At 42.0% G+C, this 19,106-nt stretch overlaps 1 protein-coding gene across 2 annotated transcripts in view; it reads left to right on the plus strand.

Moving 5' to 3' along the window:
- The window catches only part of pdzrn3b (PDZ domain containing RING finger 3b), a 408,275-nt gene extending 390,792 nt beyond the window's left edge, over positions 1 to 17,483 (plus strand). For both annotated transcript variants that reach the window (XM_068051497.1, XM_068051498.1), the window contains exons 9-10: positions 6,016 to 6,132; positions 15,183 to 17,483. In XM_068051497.1, coding sequence (XP_067907598.1) covers positions 6,016 to 6,132; positions 15,183 to 16,766 — 1,701 coding nt within the window. In that variant the 3' untranslated portion in view covers positions 16,767 to 17,483. The remainder of the gene's footprint in view (positions 1 to 6,015; positions 6,133 to 15,182) is intronic.
- The last annotated feature ends 1,623 nt before the right edge of the window (positions 17,484 to 19,106 follow it).

Below are 19,106 nucleotides of genomic sequence, written 5' to 3' on the forward strand. Positions count from 1 at the left end.
CTGCCAAACAACCTCTCTGTCATTTTTACAGATATGGAGTCTCATTCCTTCAGCTTTTAATGATTGTTAGAAATGTTTAAAAATATCTATTTTTTTACTTTTTCTTTCTTTCCTATCTCTCTCAATAGCATTTTCTCTCTATTTTGCTTGTTGTACTCAATTTGACATTGAATTAAATATTCTAACTGACACTTCCTGGTTCAGACTCTGCCCGGCTCATTAACGATTCTTCAATCAGATTGGCTGAAGAGTTACACAGTTGCTTTCCCTGTTCACACAGGCGAGGGTGCTGCAATTTTTCAATAGTTGGCTGACAGGAACTTCCTGGGCAAAAGCCCATGAAAGATCTATGGGCAAGTTGGTTTGTTGCTGACTGCAAATTCTCACTCACTGTTTTGCAAGAAGACTTTTAAAACAACAAAGGTTGTTTGATTGAAAGTTAGGAATGTTCATTTGATCCCCAAAATAGCGATCAGGAATTTGTTTACTTATTTTATTTGAAATGAGGATCCACAGGTAATTATCATGTTACACAGAGTGCAATTTTACTTCAGTAGCTGATGCTTACTCATGATTTAATCTGGTAGGACTGGTTTGTGGACCTGCAGTTCTCACTAATTCTGGTAATTCAAAGGGTTTTCTCTCCACTTACAGCCCAATTCATTATTTTTCTTTTTCTGTCAGTGTCTGCATCCACTTATCTTCTGTTTTGAGCCTCTTTAGCTCAAATTCTTAAGTTATATATTTGCTATGGAATTTCCTCAGTGCAGCTGTTTACAGTAATTCTTCCTGGTGGTGGAGGGGGAAATTTAGTAATTTGTTTAATGGCTCCAAGTTCATGGTACAGAGGTCCAATGAGTTATTGTGTATCATGTTCCAGTTAATTTCCAAGGAGTTGAATGTGGAAAGAATTTCTGCTTATTTTACCTTTGCTACCCATATATAATTTAATGTATGTAAATAATTATATTTTAACAGCCATATTTTTCCTAATTTTTGAAAGTAGAACCTCAGTAAATAAGTAATTGTTCAGCCTAATAACCAGTTATTTTAGTCCAGTTGAATTTGAGAAAAGACACTTAAATGCTGATGAAAAAAGGTAACCCATGAAGAAGCTCAGCTCTCACTCAAGCAAGTCACGCCAATGCCTCATTCCTTAAAATCACAAAAAGGAAAATTGCTCCAGCAACTCAGTTTTACAACCAAGTCCCACTTCTACCAAAAACACAAAAGCAGAATGCCCAATCAACAAAGACTTGATGAACAGCGACACTTGTTTAAGTGAAAGATGAGACTTTAATTCCTTACAATTCCATCACAAAATAAGACTAGTTGGCGAGCTAGTTTTGTTTTATTTTTTAAAGTGAAGATACAGTGGACTTTACTCAGTAATTGCTGTGTTAGACATAGCATAAGCCATAAAAGTAAAATTGCAATAACTCATGATGTCATCTGGTAGGACTGATTTTTTTCAATCTTCAGAGGTTATGATACCAATAACATTCCTGTCACAATTGGCACCAATTGTTTTATTACAGCATCACACAATGAGACTGCTGGGACCTGGAGGGAAAATCAAAATATTGAGTTCTACATTTTCTTACTACAGCTTACATCTATGATATTGATAATGTTGAAATTTCAGCAATTTTCTTTTGAAAGCCTCTGCTTTTGTCATGTCATTTTGGAGAGGGGGGAAAGAGCAGACTTGAAATAGGTCACCAGTGAATGGCAGAATTACAAGGTTTTAACTACAGATTTTTTTTTCTATTTTCAAGATCTGTAAAGCAGTTTGTGTTTAAATCTATAGGCTGTAAAATAGACCAATTTCTGTTTAGAACAAACAACATTTTGTTACTGTGTTAAAGGAAGCTAATAGCTCAAAGTAATTCCAGATAGTTATTGGTAAGGTTACTTCTCCACCACATTAATGCTTTCAGAGTCTGATTGCTTGCACTGTGCAAAACAAGGTAGGATATCCCCATAGCTGACCTGGCTAAGACACAGTGTGAAAGAAATTCGGATCCCTAGCAACGCTGGAGGCAGCACTATGGAAACCAAACGCCCTCCTGGGGGTGTGCACAGTGCTGCCAACCATTTCTGGCATGGCCTGCATGGCACACCGTGTTGAGGAAGGCACTCACACAAGTGTCCCCTCTATGTGCCAGAAGCAACTGAGCTGGTCCTATCATGATGTCTCTTAGTCCTACCGGCAGATGTTATGCCCCACTGCCAAATATGGATCATGTCAATCCACTGAATGAATTTGCTTGTCACTCACCAAAGACCAAGCATTCAGCTGCAAGATGGGCCCTGCACCAGGACTATTTAAAAGGCTAGTCAACAAGTTGCATGCGAGGTGCTTTTGACTCACTTAAGCTGAGTTTGTGGAAGTACTGTGCCATGTTTTTGGAATTGGTTTTTGAAGCTAGTACTGACAGTTAGAGAGGACAGAGGAATACCTGACCTAGGTATGGGGGCTGCGTTGCAATGTCTCTTGGTCTGCTACATGACCAGGAAATGGAGTTCCCCATGAAAGACTCTACCCAACACCAGGAGGTGATGAGGGTGGGGTGGTGCTTTCAGAGAGCACTTCTATCCCTGACCCAGGAGCAGTGCTTATGGCAACTCGAGCTCAAGAAGGAAGTGGTCACTGTTATATGTCACCCCCTTCAACATGACCAGGAATCTCAGAGCAGAGCAAGGCTGGCCCTGCAGTGGCCATAAAGTTCACTGTTACCCTCAATATTTACGCCACCAAGTCCTTCCAGGTGGGAGCAGGCGACATCACCACATTTCACAGTATGCTATCCATCACAGCATCCAGGAGGTTACGGAGGCCATTTAGTTCAGATGAGGGCTGTTCATCATCTTTTTGTTGAGGAGGGACAAGCAGGATGAAAGGGCATGTGGTTTTGCCAGGTTAGCAGGATTTACAATTGTGCAGGGTGCCATCAACTACACACATATGGCTCTGTGCCCCCCACAACCCTCCACCCTCCCTGCCATGTCAACAGGAACCACAAGGGATTCCATTGCACGAATGAGCAGTTGGTGTGTGACCATGCTGACTGTCAATTTGATGAATACCTGTGATCTTGGCAGCATCCACAATGCATTCATCATGTGCCAGTCAGCCTTACCCACAGTCTTCAATCCTCCTAGAATCAGAGCATGGGTCCACCTTCCACCATCCCACCACGCAAGTAGAGGGGGCCTTCAATGAGAGCCATGGAGCCACTTGGAACATCATTAAGCAGGCAGTCAGCCTGTCTTGACCACTTGGCGAGCACTGCAGTACAGCCTGGAGAGGGTCTTCAAGTTTGTGATGGTCTGCTGTGTTCTCCACAACCTTGTTCTTATAAGGACCAGCTTGAGAAGAGGAGGAGGAGGAACACGAGGTGGCATCTTGGACCCTTTTAAACCTGACGGGCTGTGAGAGGGTGGATTATCCAGCTCCAATTTCAGTGATTAACTTCCCCAGACAAACATGGACCCAGCATTCCATTTATCCAAGACGTCCCATCACAGCATCCACTTGGCCACCATCCAACAAAAGTCTTTCCATAACAACTTTATCCAATAACACATTCAATTATACAAACAGAAATGGACTATTCGCCCTTGGTATTCCCTTAGTTGCCTGTCTTGTGGGTAGCTTTGCCTGTCCTAGTGCTACTACATAGAGCTGCCCCAGTGGCTGCAGCATTGCTGGTGGAAAGATACTGACTTTCACTGGGGTAGACTAGACTGTCTTTCATGATGGCCTCAAGCAGCTCTGGGCCTTGAGGGCCTGGCTTTGGACTACACCACCTTGACATGACAGCAAGAGGTGGGTGTGAGGTTGGCCTCAGTGGAAGGTATATGTGAGTGAGTTGGAGGATGTTAGGCATGAGTCTTGAGTGCAAGTTAGTGCTGCTGAGTGAGTGAGGGGGGCATGGTTCATTGAGCAGCATGAGAGGTTGGTGGGTATGAGAGGTGATGTGAAGATGCATTCAGTAACTTTGATCACATGTGTGAGGTCATTCAGCTTCTTCTGGCATTGCTGGCAGATCTTTTGGTTCAGTCTCCGTGCATTGGACTCTCTTGCCACCTGTTCCCGCTGTCTTCTGCCACAGCCCCCTCCCCCACTCGCCGCCCCTGTGGAAACTTGGCCTCGAATCCATCTCCAACACAAGACTCCAGAGAAGCATCTGAGAACCTTGCAGCCTTTAGAATCTTCATCACACTGGCCTGGTGTTCCAGGTTCCTTCACTTTGACTGTATCAATATGAGTTATTTGCAGCATTCAATTTATCCAGTGCAGCTTCCCTTTAAGGGGGACAGACTACCTTTAAAGCTGGAGGCTAGCTGGAAAACATCCTAGCCTCACACACTCTTAGGCACCCTGTTGTTCATGAAGCCAACCAACAGCATAGGTCACACTGGGCTGCACACCTCTATCATTTAAATGAGGAGGCAACAGAAAATTTACATGCTGCCTATGTCCGTCGGATCCGATGTAGGCAGGTCAAAAATCATAACCCGCATGCTCAAAAACACGCAAACCAGTTTTTAGCCCAGTGTGTCTGAGTAGCCCTTTCTATTCCAAGTTAACAGATCTCAGGAGCACAGCAGTAGAGGAGCTATTGTTAGTACTCCTGGGCTAGAGAGAAGAAAAGTGCCAGAAATTTCCCCATTAAAATTGCAGTAATCTTTAAAAATATGAAATCACTGTTTACTGAAAGGTCTGGAGAAAATTTGACTTATTTTGGTATGTTTGGCTCTTGTGATAAAAATATACTATTTTAGTTCATATTAACTACAAGTGTAATTCTTTCTTTACCTATTAATGTGAAATTTCCCACATCAGTTTTTTAATACAGTAACAAAATTTTGTTTTGTCTAAACAGAGATTGGTCTATTTGTGGATGGAAGTAATGGCCACCTATGCAACATTAATTCATTGTGTTGTCTTAATGTCTGAACCATTCATATGTAATTTGAGAATATCATCAGGTGGTTTTCAAGACTCCATATACTTGCCACCCATTGCACCCCGTTCTCTGACTACTGTCTTGCTGAACCAGACTTTTCACAACCTCAACAACCACAAGCTGAGTTTCTGACACCATATCCTCTTAATTGCTGCCTACTTCCATCTCTGTAAACATAGCTCACCTCCACCCCTGCCTTAGCCTTCTGCTGCTGAAACCTTCATCTGTCCCTTTGTCACTTCCAGATTCAATGCTCTCCTGGAGAACCTTCTGTAAACTTTAGCACATCCAAACTCTGCAGTTCATCAACGCCCCTCTAATTATATTTTGTTGTGCACAGACAATTCATTTAAGTGTACGGTATCTTTAAACTTTTTTGCACTACTGTGAGCGTGTGGTATCTTAAAGAGGACAGCTTATGCACGACCTGCACGGTAACTTCCGGGTTGCTGTTCATGCACACAGCTTAGACGTAACAGCGCAGTCCATATCCTACCCCCAGCACCAATCTTGGTCACCTGCCAGCTCGCACCTCGATGTTCTACACTGGCTTCTAGTAGTGCCTCAAATTGAAAATGCTAATCCTTGTGCTATAATCCCTGCATGGCCTTGACACCTTGCCCCCTACCTTGTAAATTTCTAACCTGCTCCAGCCCCTACAAGCCCCCCCCAAATCTCCATTTCTCTGATTTCTTAGCCAAAACCCATCTATTCCCCATTACCTTACTGTTGACAGCTGTGTCTTCAGCTGCCTAGGCCCAACATTTTAGAATTTCTTCTATAATCCTCTCTAGTTCCCTATCCACCCTTAACACCCTTCTTAAAACCCACCTCTTTAGCCATTCCTCCTAATATCTCCTCCTTTGGCTCAGCATCCATTTATTTGATTATGCTCCTGAGAAGCACCTTGGGAAAATTTATCAATGTTAAAGGCACTACGTAAATGCAAATCGTTAGTGTTTCACATTATACTATTAAATTCTGTTGGAATGCAGATATTTTATAATATGTTTATGTTGGTTTTGTTGATGAAATGCAGTTGGACGAAGGCTGGATGGATGACGATCGAAATGATTTCCTGGATGATTTGCATATGGACATGCTAGAAGAACAGCATCATCAGGCTATGCAGTTTACAGCCAACATGCTTCAACAGGTAATGAGACTATAACTTGAGTAATCTTTTGTAAAACTACTATATGGCATAGAAATTAGACAGGTTCAACACTGCTTACTGGTCATACCTCCACAGGCAGCTTGCCAGAGGGAAGACTTCAATGTCAAGCTGCCTGCCTCACTGGCAGCAGCCCTCAGATAAGTCCTTGGAAGTGGGTTGGCGTGAGCTAGAGGAGTGATTTCCCCCTGCCTGTGGAGTCGGGGGCGCATTCCTGCTCTTCCTGGCATCACAGAAAGGCATTTTGATATTCATCTTTCGCTGCTGAAGAATGCTAAGTGGGACAGACCCAACTGCTGACCCACTCTTCGCTGGCTAATCTCACCAAGTGTTCTTCAAAAAGCATTAGATCTCTAATTAACATATTCAAGAATCTAGCATCTGATTTAGGCACCCTGGATGGATAAAAAATGGGCCCTATTTATTTAGTTATGGGACCAATGCCTATGCACATTGGGCAGACGATCTTCCACTGCTAAATTGGTATGGACACAAACCTCGCTCTCGTGTTTTTAGCAGTAGATATCATATATAGTTATTTTGCTCAAATAGTTTAAGCTAATTATTTCATCTGTGATATAAATAGCCGATGAACAGGTATTGCTTTTGAAAAGCTATGATAAAATGGGAACGGATAAGGATCTCAGAACATTTTAAAATATATGCAGCACAAGAAAGTTTGTTCCCTCTAGTTTTTAATAAATATTCTTTTAAACTGTTATTCTTATGCCAGAGCATGAAGATATATTTTCATGGTCATTTTAAATATTCAAGTTGATTATTGAGCTGCACTTGTGACATAAGGCACAAGTCAGGAGTGTGATGGATACTCTCCAGTTACCTGGATAGGTGCAGCTCCAACAACACTCAAGAAGCTCGACACCATCCAGGATAAAGCAGCCCGCTTGATTGGCACCCCATACACAAACATCCACTCCTTCCACCGCCGACACACAGTGGCAGCAGTGTGTATCATCTACAAGATACACTGCAGCAACGCACCAAGACTCCTTAGACAGCACCTTCCAAACCCGCGACCTCCACCAAGTAGAAGGACAAGGGCAGCAAATGCATGGGAACACCACCACCTGCAAGTTCCGTCCCAAGTCACACACCATCCTGACTTGGAACTATATCGCCGTTCCTTCACTGTCACTGAGTCAAAGTCCTGGAACTCCCTTCCTAACAGCACTGTGGGTGTACCAATGTAGCAGTTCAAAAAGGCAGCTCACCACCACCTTCTCGAGGGCAATTAGGGATGGGCAATAAGTGCTGGCTTAGCCAGCGACACCCACATCCCATGAATGAATGAAAAAAAAATTGTTTCTCATTATCAGTGGCTTCTGGTCTTGTTTTCGCACAAATCTTGGGAAAATGTGATATTCTTTATCTAGAATTGCTGTGAGCAAGTCATGGAACAGAATATGTAATGTACAAATCTTGTACTCCTTGTAGTGGCTTCACTTGAGTGGCTTCACACATTAGCTGTAAGAAAACTCCAGGCATTACCTACATGTAATTCACCCAGGTTAACCATTCTGCTATTGTTGTATCACACAAGTCATTTGAAATCATTTGGAACAATTTTCAAGCCTCACACTGCAAAAATACAGTTACATTTTTATCTCACACTTTAAACATCATGCCCTTCCTTCAGTTTCTCTGAACACTAACCTGTCCCTCTATTCTATCAAACAATCTCCTTTATTTTGTCTTCCAGCATTCATCCTTATTTCTCTTGTCATTTTTCATTTACTTATGCGTCTCTTGAGACTCCACAGATTTCCTGTCTCACACTGTTTCTGTTTGTCTTTTATTGCCTCTTCTCAACAGTGAAAATAAAACTGGGGGAATGACGCTGAGTGAGGATGACACAGTCACTTCACCCAGCATCATGCTTACCCTGTTCAGCTATTCAAACTGTTTTTACCCTGTAAAACTTCACATTACCCACACAAATATATGTATTCTTGAGTATTGGCCTTTAAAACACAAAGCTTATTCTATAAATCAGTGAATTACTGAGTTGTGATTACACAAAATTAAACTACATGGTGGTCAGTCTCTGACTCGTCTCCCTGCACAGAACTAGCTTCTTAATGCTTTTTTATGAAAAGTGCTGCATTAAATTTATTGATCAGCTAGCGAGATTGGGGCTGTTTCTGCTTTATAACTGTTGGTACATTTACCTGAAAGCTTTGCATGATACAATATAAAGCCAGAAAATATTGCAAATTGTGATCTAACAACAGCTGGATTTGGTGGCCCATGACTTTTGTGAAGTTCCTGCCATGTTATCCATAAGAAATTTCTTCATTCTCACTGGACCAGCCAGTTCTCCCATGCTGCAGTAGTTTGCAAATAATAGTATGTATTGGTGCATGACTCTAAACTAAGCTAATTTCCTCTCATTACAATTTTATTAATATCAACTAGTGCACCTGACATAGTTGAAATTAAAACATACTTTGTTAATTATACATTCACGGCATTTGGAACATTTCATTTTCATAGGTTTTTTGTCAGTGTAATAGAAGCTATTAAACAATAAATGAGTAGATCTGATCAGCTCCCCATATGTAGAAATACACCAGCCATTCTGCCAATATTTCAATTATTCTGATGAGAATCAGTTTATATCAATTAATATGAATCAATTGATATCAATATACATATCACGCTTCGTGCTTCTTCCCAGTGCTCTTTACAAAAATATTTATTGTAATTTGCTGTAATCCCTGCACCCTTCTGTTATGAAATTCATGGTTGAAGTAATATTTTCCATTTCGAAAACAATAATAAATATGACAGCTTGAACAATTGATGGCACACCTTTTTTTTCTTGTTCAGTTCACGCTGTTCTTATTTCATAGTTCATGCAATTTAAGATGAATTGATGGTTATATTTATTATTCCCCATGGAATGAATTCCTGAACTGGGCTGGGTTGTCTGGGGGAGATACCAAGTAGGAACAAGGGAAGTTAGAAAACATGTCAACCCATAGTGCTCCTGGAGATCTTCTCGAGAATTGGCAGAAACATGAACAGGTTATCTGTGTTAATTGTATATTAATTGTGTTTAATTTTATGCAGATGGTGGGCATTACCCAGGGTTTCACTTGAGCCCTATAAATAGACACAGATTAAAACTCTGGTTTCTGGGTTCGGAGGTGTATATTTGTAATGCGTAATTCTATAAATAAATATAGAAGTGTGTAAACATTGGCTGTAGTTCTATCCTTCACCATCCAGCTTTCTGGAGTAGAACCATCTTCCTGGCATGGCAAAGGAATAATGGTGGAGGCAAAAGGGGACAAGAGGAGTAACTGGTGAAATTGTAGACTGTTATATCTCCATTGCAACAATTGTTCAATGACCGTAGTTAAGACGCACAGTTCATTCTTCAACATGAACCGAATAGTCTGTTTTCTTATCCCTAAACGTTTGGCTCCGTGAAGCATATTTCTGTAATCTGAAAGACTGTCAGGTTTAAATTAACAGGCACATATTTTAGCACTCAGGAAGAAGGGCACTTAAAATGAGGCCAGAGAATTATCCCCTCTGGTCCCTCTGCTTAAGAACGTAAGAACATAAGAAATAGGAGCAGGAACAGACCATATGGCCCCTCAAAGTTGCTCCACCATTATGGCTGATCTTCTGCATCAACTCCACTTTCCTGCTCAATCCTCATAATCCCTTATTCCCTGAGGGACCAAAAATCTATTTCTCTTAATCTTGAATGTAGTCAATGATGGAGTACCCACAACCCTCTGAGTGAAGAAATTTCTCCTCATTTCAGTCAAAGAACAAAGAACAGTACAGCACAGGAACAGGCCATTCAGCCCTCCAAGCCTGCGCCGATCTTGATGCCTGTCTAAACTAAATCATTCTGCACTTCCGGGGTCCGTATCTCTCTATTCCCATCCTATTCATGTATTTGTCAAGATGCCTCTTAAACATCGCTATTGTACCTGCTTCCACCACCTCCCCCGGCAGCAGGCACTCATCACCCTTGTGTAAAAAACTTACCTCGCACATCCCCTCAAAACTTTGCCCCTCGCACCTTAAACCTATGTCCCCTAGTAACTGACTCTTCCACCCTGGGAAAAAGCTTCTGACTATCCACTCTGTCCATGCCACTCATAACTTTGTAAACCTCTATCATGTCGCCCTTCCACCTCCGTTGTTCCAGTGAAAACAATCTGAGTTTATCCAACCTCTCCTCATAGCTGATACCCTCCAGACCAGGCAACATCCTGGTAAACCTCTTTTGTACCCTCTCCAAAGCCTCCATATCCTTCCGGTAGTGTCGCGACCAGAATTGTTCGCAGTATTCGAAGTGTGGCCTAACTAAGGTTCTGTACAGCTGCAACATGACTTGCCAATTTTTATACTCTAAGCCCCGACCAATGAAGGCAAGCATGCCGTATGCCTTCTTGACTACCTTATACACTTGCGTTGCCATTTTCAGTGATCTGTGGACCTGTACACCCAGATCTCTCTGCCTGTCAATACTCCTAATGGTTCTGCCATTTACTGTATACTTCCCACCTGTATTAGATCTTCCAAAATGCATTACCTCACATTTGTCCGGATTAAACTCCATCTGCCATTTCTCCGCCCAAGCCTCCAACCGATCTATATCCTGCTGTATCCTCTGGCAATCCTCATCACTATCCGCAACTCCACCAACCTTTGTGTCGTCTGCAGACTTACTAATCAGACCAGCTACATTTTCCTCCAAATCATTTATATATACTACAAACAGCAAAGGTCCCAGCACTGATCCCTGCGGAACACAGCTAGTCACATCCCTCCATTCAGAAAAGCACCCTTCCACTGCTACCCTTTGTCTTCTATGACTGAGCCAGTTCTGTATCCATCTTGCCAGCTCACCTCTGATCCCGTGTGACTTCACCTTATGTACCAGTCTGCCATGAGGGACCTTGTCAAAGGCTTTACTGAAGTCCATGTAGACAACATCCACTGCCCTTCCTCCATCAATCATCTTCGTCACTTCCTCAAAAAACTCAATCAAGTTAGTGAGACATGACCTCCCCTTCACAAAACCATGCTGCCTCTCTCTAATAAATCCATTTGTTTCCAAATGGGAGTAAATCCTGTCCCGAAGAATCCTCTCCAGTAATTTCCCCACCACTGACGTAAGGCTCACCGGCCTATAATTTCCTGGATTATCCTTGCTACCCTTCTTAAACAAAGGAACAACATTGGCTATTCTCCAGTCCTCTAGGACTTCACCTGTAGCCAATGAGGATGCAAAGATTTCTGTCAAGGCCCCAGCAATTTCCTCCCTTGCCTCCCTCAGTATTCTGGGGTAGATCCCATCAGGCCCTGGGGACTTATCTACCTTAATGTTTTTCAAGATGCCAAACACCTCCTTTTTGATGTTGACATGACCCAGACTATCTACATTCCCTTCCCTAGACTCATCATCCACCAAGTCCTTCTCTTTGGTGAATACTGATGCAAAGTGCTCATTTAGTACCTCGCCCATTTCATCTGGCTCCACGCATAGATTCCCTCCTCTGTCCTTAATCCTGTTTGCCAATGACTTTTCAGGACCCCTTTTAGCCCTCCTGACTCCTTGCTTAAGTTCCTTCCTACTTTCTTTATATTTCTCAAGTGCTTCATCTGTTCCTAGCCTTCCAGCCCTTACGAATGCTTCCTTTTTCTTTTTGACTAGGCTCACAATATCCCTCGTTATCCAAGGTTCCCGAAACTTGCCAAACTTATCCTTCATCCTCACAGGAACAGGAACTTTGACGTTTGAAAGACTCCCACATGTCAGGTGTTGATTTACCCTCAAACAGCCGCCCCCAATCTAAATTCTTCAGTTCCTGCCTAATATTATAATTAGCCTTCCCCCAATTTAGCACCTTCACCCGAGGACTACTCTTATCCTTATCCACAAGTACCTTAAAACTTATGGAATTATGGTCACTGTTCCCGAAATGCTCCCCTACTGAAACTTCGACCACCTGGCCGGGCTCATTCCCCAATACCAGGTTCAATGCGGCCCCTTCCCTAGTTGGACTATCTCCATATTGTTTCAAGAAGCCCTTCTGGATGCTCCTTACAAATTCTGCCCCATCCAAGCCCCTAACACTAAGTGAGTCCCAGTCAAAATCTCCCAACACAACAACCCTGTTACTTTTACATCTTTCCAAAATCTGTCTACATATCTGCTCCTCTACCTCCCGCTGGCTGTTGGGAGGCCTGTCGTAAACCCCCAACATTGTGACTGCACCCTTCCTATTCCTGAGCTCCACCCATATTACCTCGCTGCATGACCCCTCCGAGGTGTCCTCCCGCAGTACAGCTGTGATATTCTCCTTAACCAATAATGCAACTCCCCCACCCCTTTTACATCCCCCTCTATCCCACCTGAAGCTTCTAAATCCCAGAACGTTTAGCAGCCAATCCTGTCCTTCCCTCAACCAAGTCTCTGTAATAGCAACAACATCATAGTTCTAAGTACTAATCCAAGCTCTAAGTTCATCCGCCTTACCTGTTATACTTCTTGCATTGAAACAAATGCACCAGACCACCAGTCCCGCTGTGCTCAGCAACATCCCCCTGCCTGCTCTTCCTCTCAGTCTTACTGGCCTTATTCACTAGTTCCCCCTCAGTTATTTCACCTGCTGACCTACTGCTCTGGTTCCCACCCCTCTGCCACACTAGTTTAAACCCTCCCTAGCAAACCTCGCAGCCAGGATATTTGTGCCCCTCCAGTTTAGATGCAACCCGTCCTTCTTGTACAGGTCCCACCTGTCCCGGAAGAGGTCCCAATGATCCAGATATCTGAAACCCTCCCTCCTGCACCAGCTGTTTAGCCACATGTTTAGCTGCACTGACTTCCTATTTCTAGCCTCACTGGCAAGTGGCACAGGGGGTAATCCTGAGATTACAACCCTAGAGATCCTGTTTTTTTAACATACTACCTAACTCCCTGAACCCCTCCCCGCAGGACCTTGTCACTCTTCCTGCCTATGTCGTTGGTACCAATGTGTACCATAACCTCTGGCTGTTCACCCTCCCCCTTCAGAATGCCCCCTGCCCGTTCAGAGACATCCGTGACCCTGGCACCAGGGAGGCAACATGCCATCCTGGAGTCTCTTTCACCTCCACAGAAGCGCCTATCTATAGAGTCCCTTATAACTATTGCTCTTCTGCGCTTTGTTCCTCCCTGCTGAACAACAGAGCCAGCCGTGGTGCCACTGCTCTAGCTGTTGTTTTCCCCTGATAGGCCGAACCCCTCAACAGTATCCAAAACGGTATACTTGTTAGAGAGAGGGATAGCCACAGGGGATTCCTGCACTGACTGCCTGCCCCTTCTTGTGGTCACCCGTCTATCTGTCTGCACCTTGGGTGTAACCACGTCTCTGAAACTCCTGTCTATGATGCTTTCTGCCACCTGCATGCTCCTGAGTGTATCCAATTGCTGCTCCAACCGATCCATGTGGTCTGTGAGGAGCTGCAACTGGGTACACTTCCTGCAGATGTAGTTGTCCGGAACGCTGAAAGCGTCACGGACCTCCCACATCTCACAGGTGAAGCACTTTACCCCTCTAACTGACATTTCTAGCACTAATTAATAAATTAATTTAAAATAAATACTTATTAAATCCTTACTAAATTAAGTTACAATTAACTATATGTCCTAAAAGATCGGCCCCTTATCTTGAGACTGTCCCCGTGTTCTAGATTTCCCCAGCCAGGAGAAGCAAACTCTCATTTTTCTGAACTCCAGAGAGTATAGGCCCAATTTACTCAGCCTCTTGTTATAGGCCTTCCCAATGTAGCCTGATGTTAACTTGCTCTTTATGAAGATACAAATTAGGAGCAGGAGTAGGCGACTCAGCCCCTTAAACCTGCTCCACCATTCAATAAGATCATGGCTGATCTGATTGTAACCTTGACTCCACATTCCCGCCTACCCCCGATAACCTATCACCCCCTTGCTTATTAAGAATCTATCTACCTCTGCCCTAAAAATATTCAAAGACTCTGCTTCCACTGCCTTTTGAGGAAGAGAGTTCCAAAGACACACAGCCCTCTGAGAGAAAAAATTTCTCCTCATTTCTGTCTTAAATGGGCGACCCCTTATTTTTAAGTAGTAACCCCTAGTTCTAGATTCTCCCAAAAGGAGAAACATCCTTTCCACATCCACCCTGTCAAGACCCCTCAGGATCATCTTTTCAATAGGCGAGGTAAGATATCTGTCCCAAGTTCACAGGATCTTGTTTAAATGTGTAGGTCGGAGCCCAATGACTCCATTGGGACCCAATCGGCTATCTTAGTTGGGGGCTTGAGTAGGACAGCAGTGACAACTTCTCTGTAGGGTCAAACCTGTTGAGAGTTAGATTGTAGGGCAGAAGAGGCCCAGGCAGGTTAACTTTTAAATTTTATTTGAGGTATCCTTGTTCCCCTCAGTCCCACAATGTAGCTCTGGGTATTACTCATCCATGTCTCCATCACCTTTCCCTGATCACATCCAGAGCCCAATCACTTGCCTGACTGCTGGGGACCAATTCCACAGGTCCTTGGCTGCGGCCTCCTGCTGCCACCCACCAGCCAGGTACTGGATCTGGTTGGGTCCGAGTGGGATATCAAATTAGTGCCGCAATGTATAATTACTTAATTTATTTAGAGAAAACTCTGAAAATACACAACAAATCATTCAGCTTCTGACAGGTTAACATTCCAAGATTAATCCTTCATTCAGAATAACAAGCTGTTGCCATCAACATCTGCCTTTGTTTCAGATTTCTACTATTTGTAGTCTTTTTATTTAAAAAAAAAGTCAACATGTAGTAACAATAAACCAGTAACTTATTGTAGAGTGTGGAAACTGTACATGTGATAAAAGTACATGTAATTTTTTTTGCACAACATCCTTTTCATTTTACAATGTTCCATTGATATGACAAACTTCAAATCATCTACTTTCCAAGTTATGTCAATGTTTTTAGACATTTTTGCCTGCTCTCTTCCATTCCTTTGTGTTACAGGAAAAGCAAGAAGAAGAAGAGGGAACAACAGATACAGCCACTATTTTGTCTAATCAGCATGAGAAAGATAGTGGTGTTGGACGTACTGATGAGAGCACTCGAAATGATGAAAGCTCTGAGCAAGAGAACCTAGGAGATGAGCAGACCACCTCTAATACATTGAGTAGTCACATGAAACTCGTGTACAGCCACGAGACTCTTGGAAGTGGCGACATACCGTTCAGTAATGAATCATTCATCTCTGGAGATTACACGGATGCAGATTTTCTTGGCATTCCAGCTGATGAGTGCGAGAGGTTCCGTGAACTGCTGGAGCTAAAATGTCAGATGCAGAGTGCCAATCAGTATAGTCTTTACTATCATAGCAGCACCATGGATATGAGTAAAAATGAGCAGGATATTGTTGACCGAGAGCTTGATATGTTGAATGAAGAATTGCGCAACATTGAGCTTGAGTGTCTGAACATTGTGCGAGCCCATAAGATGCAACAACTGAAAGAGCAATACAGGGAGTCATGGATGTTACATAACAGTGGGTTCCACAACTACAACACCAGCATCGATAGCCGCAGACACGAGCTCTCTGACATCACAGAGTTGCCTGAAAAGTCAGATAAGGATAGCTCTAGTGCCTACAATACTGGTGAGAGCTGTCGAAGCACACCGCTGACATTAGAATTGTCTCCTGACAACTCCTTGCGCAGAACAGCTGAGAATATTAACAGTCAAAGCAATGAGGGGACAGCCAGCAATTCTATTGCCAGCAACTCACCCCAAAAGCCACTACTGTCCCTTTCAAGGAGCCGAGAGTATAGCCCTGCAAAATCTAACTCAGCCACTAAAGAATCTGACTATAGCCACCAGTCTGATGGAAAGGAGGAGAAACAAATTGCAGAGAGTAACAAAGGCTATGCTTTTGCCCAGAACTCGGGTTCCAAGCACATCCCCTGTCCAACCGCATTCCACCATTCCCCATATAGACATGCTCATATCCCGGCACATGCTCAGCATTATCAAAGCTACATGCAGTTGATACAACAAAAATCTGCTGTGGAATATGCGCAGAGCCAAATGAGTCTTGTAAGTATGTGCAAAGAGCCTTCTTCTCATGAATCCTCAAATCAGATAGAGCCTAAAATGGAGTGGAAGGTAAAAATCAGAAGTGATGGTACCAGATACATTACCAAGCGACCTGTCAGAGATAGACTTCTTAAAGAACGTGCATTGAAGATTAAAGAAGAACGTTGCGGTATGACAACTGATGATGATGCAATAAGTGAGATGAAAATGGGCCGTTATTGGAGCAAGGAGGAACGTAAGCAGCATTTGGTACGTGCAAAAGAGCAGCGAAGGCGACGTGAGTTCATGATGCAGAGTAGATTGGAATGTTTAAAAGAACAGCAGAGTGCTGACGAGAAGAAGGAAGTGAACATAATTGAACTGAGCCACAAAAAAATGATGAAGAAAAGAAGCAAGAAAATTTTTGATAACTGGATGACAATACAGGAACTATTGACCCATGGCACTAAATCACCTGATGGAACAAGAATATATAATTCCCTGTTATCAGTAACTACTGTATAAGTAAGCTTTTCCATGATGTAAATTAACTACTACCAATTGAGGTAGAAAAGATCTCGCCTCGTTAAAAGTGGCAAATTTTGTAAATATATAAAATACATCAGTAGTCCATATGTGAATGGAAGTACTACGTATACATCAGTGGGTGAAAGACACAAATTGATCCGATTGTGCTTTTTTAAAGGCAGAAATAATAATTGGTATACTTCTTTAAGCAACCACCTAGAGCCTGATATCTTGTTTTTCATATTGCTTAGAATCTACAAGTTATTAACTTTGGAAATACACATATGCCAATAGACTTTAGTCATTGTTAATATTTTATATGAAATGAAGGCTCCTTTCAGGTGTTTTAGATATAAAATGCTGTTTGCCTAGATCATACAGAAATCTGCAGTCATTTATCTATTTATACTGAAAAAGATCTTGTATTTTATAATTTCTTGCTGTTCTACGTGTAACTTGCTTTAACTTTAATCAGTTTTCAGCTGGAAGATCCTATAAATACTGCTGGAACAGGCTTACTTTTAAGTAGTTCTGCTTGCAAAACAAGCTGCAGTAAATTAGAACTGTTTTCTTTGCATGTACAGAAATATTGTTTGTTTATATGAAACAGATTGTGTAATTGTGAAAACCTATTGTAGTTAATTGTGCGCTTTGTCAGCTTGTATGTATTGAACTAATACAGTTTAATGAATATTTTTAGTTAGTCACACTTTAGATGTCTTGTAAAATAAATTATTGTTTTATATTTGAGCTTTCCAGTTGTGTGTTGATTACTTCAAAAAAAACAAAATTGACAACACAATCAATTTCAACACTGTCCCTTTAGAGCAGTTAGATCTGAAATTTTACAATATTAATATTCAATATTTACATCACCAGAAATGTCTCACAGGTAGCTTGACAAGGAAACTAACATGCCTGAATTTGTCCTTTTCCAATCTCACTCCAATAACTGTTCTGGCAAAATCAAATCTAGGTTTAACATTCATTCATACTGCTACTATTTAAAATTATTTTGTCAACTTCACCCTCAAAGGCTGAGTTATAACACAAGTTCATTTATAAGGCTGCTGGTCCTTGGTCCCACCACTTTCATGCATCAGTTTAATACTACATTATGGAACATTTACTTCATTATAATGTAAAAAGCACATAAACTCTTGACAGGTGCTATAATGAAAATAGAGTGCACTTTGAACTATTGTGGTCAACCATTTACTTATGCCTAGTTCATCATTATAGCATCTTTCTACAGCTTCTTCTGTACCAGTCTTGATATCCACAATCTTTTGCCAATTGGCAGTTTAGGTTGACTGGTTTGAGTTCATACAGTCAGGCACGTCATCTTTTGTTTCCTTTAAACTGCACCTAAGTACAGAAAAGCTACTTTTATTTGTATACTGGAGCCAGCACAATCCTACAATCCTATTCCTTCTGCTCATTATAAACTCAATAAGCTTTTTTAAGTTAAGGCAAAAATGTTTTTCCTTAACATTATGAACTTATGACTTTATATTTTGCAAGAATGGATGAAGAACACCTAAATATTTCTGCAGCATCTAATGGGCCAGATTTTGCTGCAGAAATAATGGTGAGGTGACTGCACATGTGCAGTTAAATGCAGAAATCCTGAAGTTGCTGACCAAATTGCCCTGCTGTTCTAGAAGCTGCACTATACCAGTATCTCACCATTAGACTCAGCATTGCAATACATGAAGTAGCATGAAGTTGCTGTCCTTATGTGATATATGTACACTAAACTCACCAGAAAATGTTAGGGCTTGTCCATCTCAGTGTACGTAAATTTTTTACAGTGTGATAAGTTTTAATTACTGCCAAGCAACCTCTCTGGCACCGAAAAACTAACTTTTACAAGTGTGGCATCACATTCTTTAATTATTGTTGCAGATTTTTATTCTTTTACTTTTTCTCTCATAATCCCATTTTTCCCCATCTCTACTTAGCTTTCTGTACATGACCTGTCACTGAATCACTGCTCAATAGCAATTCTTCAATCTGATTGATTAAGGAGAAACCATTTCTTGCCCTATAAAGAGCACTGCACTGAAATGGCTCTCTAATTACTGCAAGTTCCAGCACAAAATCCCATTGTTAGTCTATGGATAAATGCAAATATAGTGAAACAGCTCATGCCATTCATTCACCTCTGACAGCAAAATACATCCCAATATCTCCATTAAGATAGTGCAAAAAGAAATATCATAAAGGCCACGTTCAGAAGGGCAATTAGGAATGGGCAATAAATGTTGGCTTTGCCAATGACGCCATAGCCCATGAATGAATATATAAAAAAGTTCCCATTGATTGAACTCCCTT

This window comes from Heterodontus francisci, chromosome 19, assembly GCF_036365525.1.
Source record: "Heterodontus francisci isolate sHetFra1 chromosome 19, sHetFra1.hap1, whole genome shotgun sequence".
Lineage (NCBI taxonomy): Eukaryota > Metazoa > Chordata > Chondrichthyes > Heterodontiformes > Heterodontidae > Heterodontus > Heterodontus francisci.